Source organism: Laetiporus sulphureus (assembly GCF_001632365.1).
Source record: "Laetiporus sulphureus 93-53 unplaced genomic scaffold LAESUscaffold_4, whole genome shotgun sequence".
NCBI classification, from domain to species: domain Eukaryota; kingdom Fungi; phylum Basidiomycota; class Agaricomycetes; order Polyporales; family Laetiporaceae; genus Laetiporus; species Laetiporus sulphureus.
In genome coordinates, this window is record NW_024468513.1 from 710365 (window position 1) to 723408 (window position 13044).

The window sequence follows — 13044 nt, forward strand, 5'->3', positions numbered from 1 at the left end:
TGATAAATTGCGTTTGCTTAGTCAATAGAAAGATCAGCATCGATCAACGTTGGCAAGATCCAGCGGCTGAGTCTGGCGGGTGCTGATAACTGCCAAATGTTGGAATCTGGGTGCGGAGCATGGATGCGAGAGGCCCCGGTGCGACCTGCGCCACCGGCGTGGGAGAGTAGTAGCGCGCGTGTATATAATAGGGCGCGGCTACAATGGGACTGGCCCCGTGGAGCAGGCGACTCCCGAACTCCTGGCCGCACAGCGGGCTGGCCAGGAAAGTCAACACAAACCGATGACCATTGACCAAAGGGCACTCACCGCAATCAATGTGAAACCACCAACTACGAGGCTCCTGCTGGGGGACCAGGATGCTGGCTGGTGAGTAATCCAGTTGGCAGGTCAAAGGCTGGGAGCTGGGGCAGGTCGCCGAGGTGTGAAGGCTGCAGGGCAGCTGAGGGACAGTGCGACCAGGCAGAGGTGGGATCAGGAGGTCGAGGGCAGGAGGGTGAGGGCCAGAGGGTTGACCGCGGGGCGCTGCTGCAGTGATACAAGATCTCGGAGTTGTTGGAATCTGGGCACGGAGCGCAGAGGCGAGAGGCCCCGGTGTGACCTGCGCCACTGGTGTGGGAGAGTAGTAGCATGCGTGTATATAATAGGGTGCAGCTACAATGGGACGGGCCATCGGTTTGGCCCCGTGGAGCCATCTTCTAGAGAGCGGGCGACTCCCGAACTCCCAGCCATGCAGCGGGCTGGCTGGGAAACTCAACAGGAGTTTCCCGGTCTAAGCACAGCAAAGACGAGTCCATTGTCCAGGGACCTCGTTAGAGTCATTTAGATGTAGTAAACTACCGAGGTATGTACATCTTCTCAGTCCGTTATTTATTGACTAATGCCACGGTCGGACTCTATCATATTTTTTTTTTGTACATTTATTTGTATACTGCGCTATGTGCGGTTGGATGGAAGTAAATACAAAAGTGGACTACACGAGGAAGTTTTGTCATGCAGACTATGAGTAAACAAAGGGAGTGGGGCACTAGGTACTGGGAAGAAAAGGTTTATCACCCTGGATCTGGGGGTACGAGGACCGTGGCGAAAAAGGCGGAGGTAGTAGAAATAAAGAAGATGAGGTGCTGGAGGCTGGTTGGGTGATGCCACCACCGATGCAGGTCCAGGAGGGTGGGTTTGGGGTTGCAGAAGAGCAGGTGCCGTGCATGCACATGCCGTGGGCAACGCAGCAGGACATGGGTGCGAGTGCTGGGGGTGGTTAAATCGCAGACACAGGGTGTGCCATGGAAGTGACAAGCGGGGCCCACTGTCCCAAACTGGGAGGAAAAATAGGGGGCCAGATAACCGTAGCCAGTTAAGGCTTGGGTAAATCTGGCTTCAATGTCGCGTTCATGATATTTAAAAGTAAAAACGGGATGTAGCATCTGGGAGGGCAAGGAGGGCCACGAGGCCCATATTGCAGTGGGTTGATCAGTGTAACGGAACTCGGTTTGCCAGGAGGTGGTCGCTTGCTCATGTGCCCAGTGCCAGATCCACGTTAGGGTGGGTAGGACACTATCGGGTAGGGACGTGCCTGCCTTAGCTAGCCGATCCGCCACTTCGTTACCCAGTACACCCTTATGCCCAGGTACCCATAGCAAGGAAAGATTCAAAAGAGGGTGGCACTCCATGAGAGGAGCCAGAATAGCCCGAAAGCGAGCTGAAAAAGGCTGGCCACTGTGTGGGCGCAGCGAGAGGATATTGGACAGGGCAGCACGGTTGTCCACGCATAGATAGATATGAGTGATCATGGGGTAGGTCACCAGAAAACCGGCCAAGCAGCTGGCAACTGCTGTCATCACATAGAGTTCTGCATCATAGACTTCCGCTTGGTGACCCATGCCCCAAGCCCACTCGTACTTGACTGCACCCTGATGAATAATGCATGCACCTGCACCTGCTCTGTGGTTCCTCGGTGTCGGGTCAGGTTAGGCTATTTGGGAACCATCGATGAAGACCCACAGGGCATCGGAGCGGGGGACTGAGGAGTGCAAGAGGGGAAAAAAGAAAGAGTGTAGGTAATCCGTGGAGCTGTCTTTGGTAGGTGGCAGTACACACACCTGAACCCACCCACCCCATGGGTGTGCAGGTTCCCAAGGTGGCTGCATCCAGGGATTGAGGCACGTCGCTCAATTGGGAAGGGTCCATTCGAGCACGTCCACCGTGCTAGTGTCGTAGTGAATGGAGACAGTGGGATTGAGGAGGGAGAAGTTGGGTGGATGGGTGGTGCAGTTGGCAGCCAGACAGAGGGCCACGGGGTGCAATGCCAGAAGGGTGATGAGGCAGGCAGCGGTGAGGCCGTTGAGCTTATCGAGCTGCTGCCGCATTGGTAAGATGCTCGAGATGAGGTTGAGAACATGGTGAGGGGTGGACCGCCATGCTTCCATGAACCATCGTAGTGCATCAGTTTGTACCTGCTGCAGGGGTTTAAAGAGTGAGCGGGGCTCACGTGGGTCGTACCACATGGGACTACCAAATGTGAGGATGAGGAGGACAGTGGTGAGGTAAAGCAAACAGGCTTGCGCGACCGTCATACCATGCTGGGTGTTAGCAAGCATGCAGAATGCGGCAACTCGCGACAAGGCCCTGGATGCCATGACCCGGATATGGTGGGTAAAGGTAAGGTGATGGTCATACCAGATGCCGAGCCAGCGTAGATAGGAAGCAGGCTGAAGGGTGACGATACACCCCTCCCACTGTACCTGCAGGGAGGGTTGACGTCTAGAGAGCGTCTGGGAGAGGTAAAATGCATGAGCTCAATTTTGGCCATGCCAATGGTGAGCCCGAGTCGATGCAGAGTGGTGCCCATGCACGGTAGCATGTGCTGGATGATAGCCACATTCTCATTTAGGGAAGGGGAGATGATAAGGAGCACAAAGTCATCCACGTATCCAGCGGTGGATTGTTGGGGGTGCACGAAGGGGTCAAGATCTGCATAAAGCAGGGAAGAGTAGATGGTAGAGAGAACAGGTGACAGGGGCGAGCCCTGCGGGATGCCTAGCACAGCAACTGGGTAGGAAGGTCCCAGCTCGGAGTTGAGCTTGGGCTGCACCGTGCAAGAAGAAAGAAACAACATGGTCCAACAGACCTCATTGTCAGGAAAGCCCATAGAAAGCAAAGCGGAATGAAGGACATCATGGCGAATGCTATTGTAGTAGCCCTCGACATCCATGCATAAAAGAGTGGCAGAGAAGCCGTTCTCTCAGGCAGTGTGAATGCGATGCATGAGGGTGACACCAGCATCCACAACTGAGTGCTGGCCACACCCACCAAACTGAGAACTGGACACAAGATTATGTGCACCTATTTGGAAATTGAAACAGGCGGATACCACTTTCTCGAGGACCTTACTCAAGGTCTCCAAGAGTGCGATGGGGTGGTGGGCTTTGGAAGCGGTATAGTCTGCCTTGCCCAGTTTGGGTAGGTACATGACCGCCGCCACCCGCAGTGGAGTGGGGAGATATCCCATGTGTAACGAAGCAGAGAGAAAATGAAAAAGAGTGTCCTGTGCACCAGATCGCTAAACCCATTTCAGAAGGCACCAAGACATCCCAGATACCTCGGGCGCAGAGTAGTTGGACGTGGTCTCAATGGTGGTGGCCACTTCAGAGCGCAGTAGGGGGCGATCCAGTCATGCCGGAGGGGGTACGTGCACAAAGAGGGGAGGTAAATCAGGGAGAGGTGGAGACATAGGAAAGTAAAACTGAGTGAGCAGACGACCCGCATCTGATGGGAGGGAGCCCACTTCCACGCCATTCGGATGACGGGTAGTGGGGGCACCCGCACTTCTTTGGTCCAGGAGGTGAGCTGCCAGGAATTAGTGTGCTGGAGTCACGTAACTGCCTCTCAAGTCCAGTCTTTCTGGGCTTGCCGGATGACATCGGAAAGCACATGTTTGGCAGCACAGCGCCCCTCTCAGGTGTGAGCATTCTGAATGCAGGCATGTGCAGTGTCGCACACATCATTCCACCAGAGCTGTGAGGCCTGGTGAGCGTGTGTACGGCGAGGGAAGACTTCATGGCTGGCAACAGTCATGGCCCGCATTAGGGCATGTGCACCTGCCTTCAGGTCGTCGGTGTTGGAATATGCTGATGGCAGTGGTGAGAGGGCCAGCTCATGGGTGAGGCAAGTCTCCCAGTCATTGCGTTTTGACATGTCGATGTGGAAGCCTAGGTCAATGTCAACAGGGTGAGTGGTGTGTGACAGAATAGAGGTTAGCAATGCATGATCGGACTCGAAAGGAGTGGGAGTAGCGACACGTGGACATGAAAATGCGCACTGGAGGTCGTGCAGACCAGGTCGATAATGGTGCCCGAGAGCAGGTTATCATCAACCATGTGGGTGGGCTGATCGAGGTCATTAAGAATCTCAAGCGATTCACGCTCAAACCATCCAGTGAAAGCAGTGGAGGCAGAGGAGGCCAGTCACAATGTGCGACCAGTCCAAGACCATAGGGGATGGTGGAGGTTAAAGTTACCAGTGACGAGGAGATTCGTCTTAGGTGGAAAGGGAATATTGTAAAGGAGAGGCAGAATGCGATGTTGAGCCCGTGAGCCCTCGTCATAGCAATTGATGGCGAAGAAAGTGAGCGAGGGATCAGTGCGAGATACAAAGTGGACCACCACTATGTCTGGGTCTGACACCAGGTCAGTACGCATGGAGACGTGATAAGTGGTTAAAAGCGTTCGCCGAACCAGGATACTGGCTCGAGGCCTCAGCAAGGTGGCGGTGGAATGAAAGTGAAAGGCATCCAGGCCATAGGGCTGGACATTGACATGACCATAGATAGTAGTACCAGACTCAGAGCTGTGGGGGGTATCGATACTGATCTGTCCCCACCACGGCTCTTGAAGAAAATAGATGTCATATGAAGAAAAGGAAATGAAACCGTGGACGCGCGGATTAGATGAGGCCACATTCAGATGGGTGGTTGTGATATTCATGAGGAAGGATTTATGCGCAAAATGGGAATGCAGTAGTCTTTCCATGCAGGGCATGTGGAGTCTGCAGCACTGTGGCTGTTAGTGCCGTAGATGATGCAGAAGTAGTGGGTGGGGTCACAGGGCTGCCTCGTTGGATGGTTCTCATGGTTGCACATCAGACATGCCTGATGGTGCTTGTCAGCTGTGTGATTGGTTTTACCACAGAAGCAGCACACGGGGGTGCACTTTTTGCAGTGACTTTCAAGGTGGGTGAGGCACCAGCAGTGTGTGCACTGACAGAAGATGGGTCTGTCTTTTGACTTCTTTACAGTCATGCAGGAACCATAAAACCATATGAAGCCAGCTGCATCGCCACGGTTATCGTGACCAAGAAGGTTTCGCGTGCAGAAATTGCGGTGGGTGTCCTCAACAGACACAATGATGGACGGTTTCTCCAGCTGCTCTTGCTGCTCAGAGGGAATGGTGAATGCTGGTAGTCCATTGAAATGCACAGTGGAGAACATGGAGTTGCGACGAAGCTCCGCAAGAATCTTCTCCTCAGTGAGCATAACACCCGTGTCTGAGTGGCGAAGAGGGCAGCTCAGGATGAACAATTTCATAACTGGAGCAAGCAGACGGAAGTCCTGTGGCATGATGGCCAGCTCGCGTGGGCCTGGCACTGGTGAGGATGCATGGGGTACAACACCAAGCAAATGCCTGATAGGGCATAGACATTCGCAGATGAGAGCATCCGAGGAATCATTCGAGAACACCACCATGACCTTGATAGGTCCAGTGAAATGGAGCCTGAGGAAATTTACCTTTGTCCACGCTGGCATTTCGTGCAGGCAGGTATTGATTTTGGCATACCATTGGGGCATGGATCCACCTTTCTCGATGGAGGTGTGCTGCGTGGGGGTGAGGAGGAGCACGTAGCTCTTCTCGCGAGGTTTGGCAGCCACTTGGGCCATGGTGGGACCGGCCAGTGCCTGCACAGTAGGTTTGGCCATGGCCGCCACATTGGGGCTTTCTGTGCGTTTGCAGCCAGCAGGCACGGCGGATGGTTGCTGTGGGCTATTCGGCTTTAGGGGTGGTGGCGGCGGGGGTGGCTGGCTGTGAGCAAGTTGTGCCTTGATAGCCGTAAGCCTCGTGGTGATGGTCATGTTGGCCATGCGGACGCCGTCCTCCACGGCCTTGACAACTGCAGCCTGAAGGTCGATGCTCACAGGGAGGCTGGTGTCGAGGCACCGATGAGAGCTGGGTGGGATGGGCAGCTCGGGCAGCTCCTCATCATAATCGTGAAACTGGAAGGGGGCCATGTCTGTAAAGAAATGTTCAAAGATTTTTATGGCCTCAACGCCTGGGCCAGAAGTGAAAAGAACTCGATCGGACATGAGCTCAGTGTGGAGCTCGTGGCAGGTGGTAGTGAGAAGGCTGACGACCTGGGCGAAGTCGTCGATAAAGGTGGTAGGGTTGGTGTCTCGGACGATGAGCTGAATAGTGCCATCCAATGACTTGATGTTGTTGGTGACGTGGCGCAAGAGGCCAACGAATCGCACCATTGTCGTGTCTTGTTCCTCAACTTGTGAGGCCCAGGTGGGTGGGGCAGTCGGTGTGGGGGGTACGGTAGCATTACTTTGCAGTGGAGCAATAGGCTCAACGCTGGAGGCCTCCATGTCAACATCGCTGGTGGTCACTGGTTGGGCACCTAAAGCAGACATGGTGGTTGCTGGAAGAGGAAGGTTGGACCCTATCATATGATGTGCACGCGTTGCTAGGGCACGCCGCTCCGACCATCTGACCGGCCACTTCTCCCCGCTTGCGACAAGAGCATACCTGAGTGCTGTGCGCACTCTCCTTCTAACACGCCCCCCGATCACCGTCATCAAGCCATCAGAATAGGCAAATATGGCCGTCAGTATACGCCACCTTGGCCTTCGCACCCTTGTCGTCCGGCTTCCCTTCCTCATCATCTGAGTTGTCCTTGCCATCATCGGACTTGGTCGGGCAGTCCTTCCATACGTGCCCTATTCCTCTGCACTTGAAGCACTTATGCTTCTCGCCCCCTGCAGCTGCCTTCCACTTCCCTTTCCCAGCCTTAGCCATCATGGCCACCACATCCTGGTCATCCTCCGTATCCTTTTGGTGGGTCTCCTCATTCAGAAGTCTCGCTGTAACATTTGCGACAGTGAGCTGTTCGGGTGGGATCGAGTCGAGTGCGACTACGAGCTGGTCATAGTGTTCTACAAGGCCCATGGTGAGTCCCAACACCATGTCCTCTTTTTCTACTTTTACCCCGGCGTATTCCAGATCTGCAGCCATTTTCTTCACCCACCCAATCCACGCTGACATCGCCTCGTCGGGGCCCTTCACCGCCCTGTAGAAGCATCACTGCATCACTAGTCGGGTCGCAAACCTGTACGCTCAGTGCACCTGCACCAGAATCGCCCAGCACTCCATAGGGTCACGACTCACCAAGTGCACCAGCTGCCCTGCCAATACCCACAGCACCATTTCCGCCCATGCTTTCGCCATCTTGGTCGTCAAGTGCTTGGCCTTTTTTGCCTCCAGCCACACTGCTGCCTCCATCTCCGTCGCATCCATCGGTGGCAATGTTTCAATCGTCATCACCTCTCACAGCTCCTTCCTGTTCAGCTCCACTTCCATCTGGATTGCCCACTCGCCATAGTTGCCCTCACCCAAGAGAGGGAACTTCGTGGTTTCGGTTGTCTCAGACATGTCAGGTTGATGCCAGTTGCACAGGGAGAATGCGAGCAGATGCAGCAGAGGCCAAAGAATAAGGTATGGGGGTAGTTTATCTAGGAGTTTCCCGGTCTAAGCACAGCAAAGACGAGTCCGTTGTCCAGGGACCTGTCACAGTATTAAGTGGCACCTTTCTTTTTGCACCAATAAAGTCATCATTCAGCAACCACAAGTGGTTATTGGGACGTCAACATTCATATTGGTCTTACAAAGTGGATGCTTAGACAAACAGCACAATACCACCACATACATCACGGATATGACTGTGTCTACCACATGACCACCAAGCGCCCATGATTCAGCCACCCAGTCATGTGACACTGGCCACTTGCGCTATTCAGAAGTTATCAGGCGTTGGTCACGTGACACCAGGCCACTTGCCCAGAATGGAACTCTTTGGCCCACAATAGGCTTACCTGTGCTCATTGGACCATCAAGCTAGCAAGCACCCAATTCGCTGCTTAATAGCAGCAACAACTACATGGCTGCCAAATAGTAGCACCAGCATTAGAATATGCGCTATGGCAGAACCCCCATTGGCCACTCAATAAGTGGCACCACTTCAGTCACTCAAATAGTGGCACCACCTTCAGGCAATTATCTCATTGGGTAAAGTAGGATTACCTTGGCATATCCACGGCCTTTATAGATAGTTGCCATAGCAAAGTCCAGAACCATTACTGGTTTTGGCAATATGTTCACATGTAGAAAGGACAGGACCCCAGTAGGTACACCTTAGTTAGAGTGACCAAGGTCCATCCCTACATGTATATAAGCCCATGAGGATCTAAGGGAGAACCTTAGATTCATTATTCTATTGCATGCGGCCTAACAAGCCAATTCACCCCCTAGTTGTGAGCATAAGACTAAGGGCCCTTTGAGCCCCATTTCCAGACTACATACCACTGCGCGCGTCCTCAGCCTAGCCCTTGTGGCAGGCTTTTTATGTGGGATCATTTGTGCAGGTCACAAAAGCAGACTTGCCCTTAATTGGGTTAAGTGCTTTGGTGCTTTGTGACAGGACCTCGTTAGAGTCATTTAGACATAGTAAACTACCAAGGTATGTACATCTTCTCAGTCCGTTATTTATTGACTAATGCCACAGTCGGACCCTATCGTACGACACACACTCATTGCTAGGGCATGTCACTCCAACCGTCTGACTGGTCACTTCTTTCCGCTTGCGACAAGAGTGTACCTGAGTGCTGTGTGCACTCTCCTTCCAACGCAAGACACCAGGTGCAGGGGGAGGCACTGCACAAGGGCGGGCCTACCAGTGAGGCAATGGGCAGAGCAGGGCGTCAAAGGGTGGCCTGAGCAGATGCCGAGTGAGACAGGCTGGCAGTCTGACAAAGCGGCACAGCCACAGCACATGGAGCGCTGAAGAAAAGCCCAGTGAGGCGCTTGCATGGAGCGCGCACAAAACAGAGACCAAGACCTGAATCCAAGAGGCATCAGGACTGGCGTGCAGACTGAGCGAGCGACGAGTGCGTGGGCGTGCTATAGAAAGTCACCGAAAATGGGCACATACGGGATGCATATGGTACGGAGACCGGAACCCAAGATCAGGGGGCGCCGGGACTGGTATACGGACTGAGGTGGGCAGGGAAGCACATGGAATGGAGACTGGCATCCCTGGGAACAGGAAGTGCGGTACAGGCATGTGGCTCACAATGGGATAGACACAGCAGTGGCTAGGTCGAGGGGGCGTGTTGAAATCTGGATGCAGAGCATGGATGTGAGAGGCCCCAGTGTGACCTGCGCCACTGGTGTGGGAGAGTAGTAGCATGCGTGTATATAATAGAGCATGGCTACAATGGGACGGGCCATCAGTTTGGCCCTGTGGAGCCATCTTCTAGAGAGCAGGTGACTCCCGAACTCCTGGCCACACAGCGGGCTGGCCAGGAAAGTCAACACCAAATGGTCGATGACTAGAAAGCTCGAGGTACTGCAATCATGGAAAGATAGCTGCATGTTGTAGCCTTTTGAAGTAGACCTGTCGTGGAGGTTGTGGACGGCAGTTCCAAATAACAAATTTGGCTATTGGAGTTGTGGAATCGCAGGTGCTTATATAAGCCCTAAGCTGCATCAAGATCCTTTTACAGAAAGTATACTTACGTAAATTGTGCTGTGGCTACGTCTCCCGTCTGCACTCCTCTGTTGGCATCCACGATGACTGTGTTCTCGGTGGTGATGTCTACCAGTGTATCCATTGCGCTTCACATCGCTTTTTACAGTTCGTGCTACATTATAGCATCACTGTCATTGTGATGCTGATTTCAGTCTACATATAGCTGTTTTGCTTCTCATACGCTGTATTGCATTCCTCCAGTTGTTTCGTGTTGATCAATCAATGTCAGCATCGATGACTGATGTTGCAGAGCTTGTGCGGTCACATCACTCTGATGGTATTTGAACCCCTTCAGTGGGGGGTGCTGCTCGCAGGTCCTGTGTTTGTCTGACCTCCAATGTGAGTGGGCTTTTCGGTGCTACTTGGCTCCTCCTATCTTCTATCACTCCACACGTCAGTGTTATTCAGGGGTCTGTGGCTGACCAATATGTTCGACTCATCTTGGGTGACAAATGTTCAATCTGTTGCTGTCGATGTTCTGTTGTCCTTTGTTGCTAGTCAGTTTCTATATCAATCCCTGAAGGATGCTGCTCGATTGCACCACATCCACTGTGATTTGCAGAAATGCACTGTCGTGGGCTTACAGTCTATGTTATGTGAGCATCGGTGCTCTCTGGTATGTCCATCGTTCATTGCAGTGTTCGACTTGATACATGATGAGTTGCATGTGGTGAGGCCGGATAGTCGCACTGTTGTCGATCATTATCTGTTGCGTCAATTTCCTTTGTTGCATGGATGTCTGCAATTGACAGATGGCATGAGACATGCATTTGTTGGTGTAGTCAATTGTGGCCGAGGCGTGCCTCCTGTTGATAATGAGTGTGTTGTCGCGGAAATGCCATTGATGGTGCTCGTGTGTAGGCTTGGAAACATATCACTACTCTTCTTTTTCCCGTACCACCATGTCCGCTATAGGCGCCCAACAAGCGACCGCCAGCGAATCGACCATGGAGGGCATAGGTGTCGAGCGTACTCCCCCGGGAGGGTCTCCACTGCCAGCGAGCACGACGACGTCAGCCCCAGGGCCGGCGCCCCCGCACCCGCCGGTCCACAATCATATGTGCGACATCATTAGATCTCTGCGCAATAATCTGAACAACCTTGCTACCGGCGTGCAGCGCGTTATCGAAGGCCCCTACGAGGCCGCATCATACTCCGACGAATTCGAAAACTGCGCTGTCGCGCTCTCTACCTGCCTTCGCGACTTCCACGACGCTCTCGTGCGCGACCCCCTCATCGTCGACACAGAGGCTGGTGTCCGGGTCCTAAACCTCTACCAAGGTCTCTTCCATCAACGGCTTAGCGAAGCAGCCATCCTTCTCGACGACGACGCACTCATGGACGAGGTTCCGCACACCCGCCCGCGCACGGAAGGCGCCCTCCCTGTCGGCATCGACGTGCAGGCTGCCCTGACTAAGGCTGTCGAGGACGGCGTCCGTATGGCCACGTCAGCCATCAACACGCGACTGTCGGCTATCGAGGCCCAGCTCGTACGTGGGCGTCCGCTGCCACAGCCTCCTCAGGCCCCCGAGGGACCGTGACCCCAACCGCCAGTCCGTACTGGTCGACAACGTGCCCCCGCCGCCGACTCCAATGCTGCTGCCCATGCAGCGCAGCCTACCACGCAGCCTGCGACACAGGCCCCGAATGCCCAATCTATGGCACAGGTGGCTGCCAGGAACCGCGAAAAGTGCTACGTCCTTCTCATTACTCCCGAGCAGCATGCCGCCATCGAAGCAGGGGGTACCATGCCCCAATGGTATGCCAAGGTCCATACACGCCTGCGCGAGACCCCCGCGTGGGCGAAGGTACGTTTTCTCGGTCTTCGTTTCGCTGGACCAACCAAGGTCCAAGCGGCGTTCTCGCATGATTCCCCGGATGCGCTCATCAAGGAGTGTCTCCGGCCCATCCGTCATCTGCTGGGCGTGGTCCCACGTGCACCGTCCCCTGCACCGGGCCCTCGAGAGCAGGCATCTGTCCCACAAGACTTCCGCCCTCTTGCTCCGGTGACTAAACTTTTCATTCCGAGCTGCCCGCTCCGTCACCCTGACTCGGGAGACATGCTCACCGAGGAGGAGATTCTGGCGGAGCTCCGCCGCAACTCCATGTTTTCCTCCATTCACTTCAATGGTCTTCCCGGATTTGTCGTTCCCCCTGAGCACTGCGAGCAGCTCGGGAAATCCTCCCTTATCGTTTCTATTGAGGATATGCACCGCGACTTCTGCGCGCGCAACCTCCTCGGGCGTGACAACCACGGTGACGCCGCTGGCTTTATATGGTTTTATGGTTCGCGCCTAATGGTTAAGAAGTCGAAAGATCGTCCCGTATTCCGTCAGTGCACTCGTTGCTGGCGCCTCACACATCTCGAAAGTCACTGCAAGAAGCGGGCACAGGTGTGCCGCTTCTGTGGAAAGACTACTCACACGTCCGATATGCATCGGCAGGCCTGCCTTGTCTGCAATCATGAGGCTCACCTGGCCGATCAGCCTTGCGAGTCTGCTCACTATTTCTGCGTGGTCTGTGGCACCAACGGTCACAATGCCGCTGACACCACCTGCCCCGCGCGGAAAGATTACCGCATCCCCATCTCGCGCACCAACCCCTCATCATGAATATCACAATTGCGCATCTGAATGTGGCCCGGTCTAATCCGCGCGTTCACGGTTTCGTTTCTTCCACTTCCTACGATATCTATTTCCTTCAAGAACCGTGGTGGGGGCAAATTGGCATTGATACCCCCCATGGCTCTGAGTCAGGCACTGTTGTTTTTGGTCACGTCAATGTCCGGCCCTATGGCCTGGACACTTTTCATTTCCCCTCAACCTCTGCGCTGCTGCGACCTCGAGCCAGTATCCTGGTCCGACGCGTACTCTTAAACACTTACCATATATCCATGCGTACCGACCTGGTGTCGGACCCAGATGTAGTCGTTCTTCATTTCGTTTCCCGCTCTGATCCCACCCATACTTTCTTCGTGGTCAATTGCTATAACGAAGGCTCGCGAGCCCAACACCGCGTCCTGCCCACTCTCTATGACATCCCTTTCCTGCCACGAGCGAACCTCCTTGTCACCGGAGATTTTAATCTCCACCACCCCCTATGGTCGTGGACCGGACGGGCCTCCCGCTCTGCTTCCACTGCCTCCACCGCCTTCGCAGGGTGGCTAGAGCGCGAGTCGCTCGAAATCCT

General features: G+C 54.3%; 3 protein-coding genes across 3 annotated transcripts; 1 reads left to right on the plus strand and 2 right to left on the minus strand.

Moving 5' to 3' along the window:
- Positions 1 to 225: 225 nt before the first annotated feature.
- LAESUDRAFT_721241 (uncharacterized protein) lies at positions 226 to 647 on the minus strand. Its single transcript, XM_040907979.1, has one exon. The coding sequence runs from the start codon at positions 630 to 632 to the stop codon at positions 333 to 335; it is 300 nt and encodes a 99-aa protein (XP_040768589.1). The 5' UTR covers positions 633 to 647; the 3' UTR covers positions 226 to 332.
- Positions 648 to 6854: 6207 nt separating this feature from the next.
- On the minus strand, positions 6855 to 7385 carry LAESUDRAFT_788872 (uncharacterized protein; the record flags this gene model as incomplete). The annotated part of the gene is made up of 1 exon (XM_040913911.1): positions 6855 to 7385. The coding sequence occupies exon 1, from the start codon at positions 7311 to 7313 to the stop codon at positions 6855 to 6857; it is 459 nt and encodes a 152-aa protein (XP_040768590.1). The 5' UTR covers positions 7314 to 7385.
- A 3372-nt stretch (positions 7386 to 10757) lies between these two features.
- Positions 10758 to 12467, plus strand: LAESUDRAFT_755505 (uncharacterized protein; the record flags this gene model as incomplete). Its single annotated transcript, XM_040912031.1, has 2 exons — positions 10758 to 11349; positions 11410 to 12467. 2 exons carry the CDS (start codon positions 10758 to 10760, stop codon positions 12465 to 12467), a joined length of 1650 nt encoding a protein of 549 aa, XP_040768591.1.
- Positions 12468 to 13044: the final 577 nt, after the last annotated feature.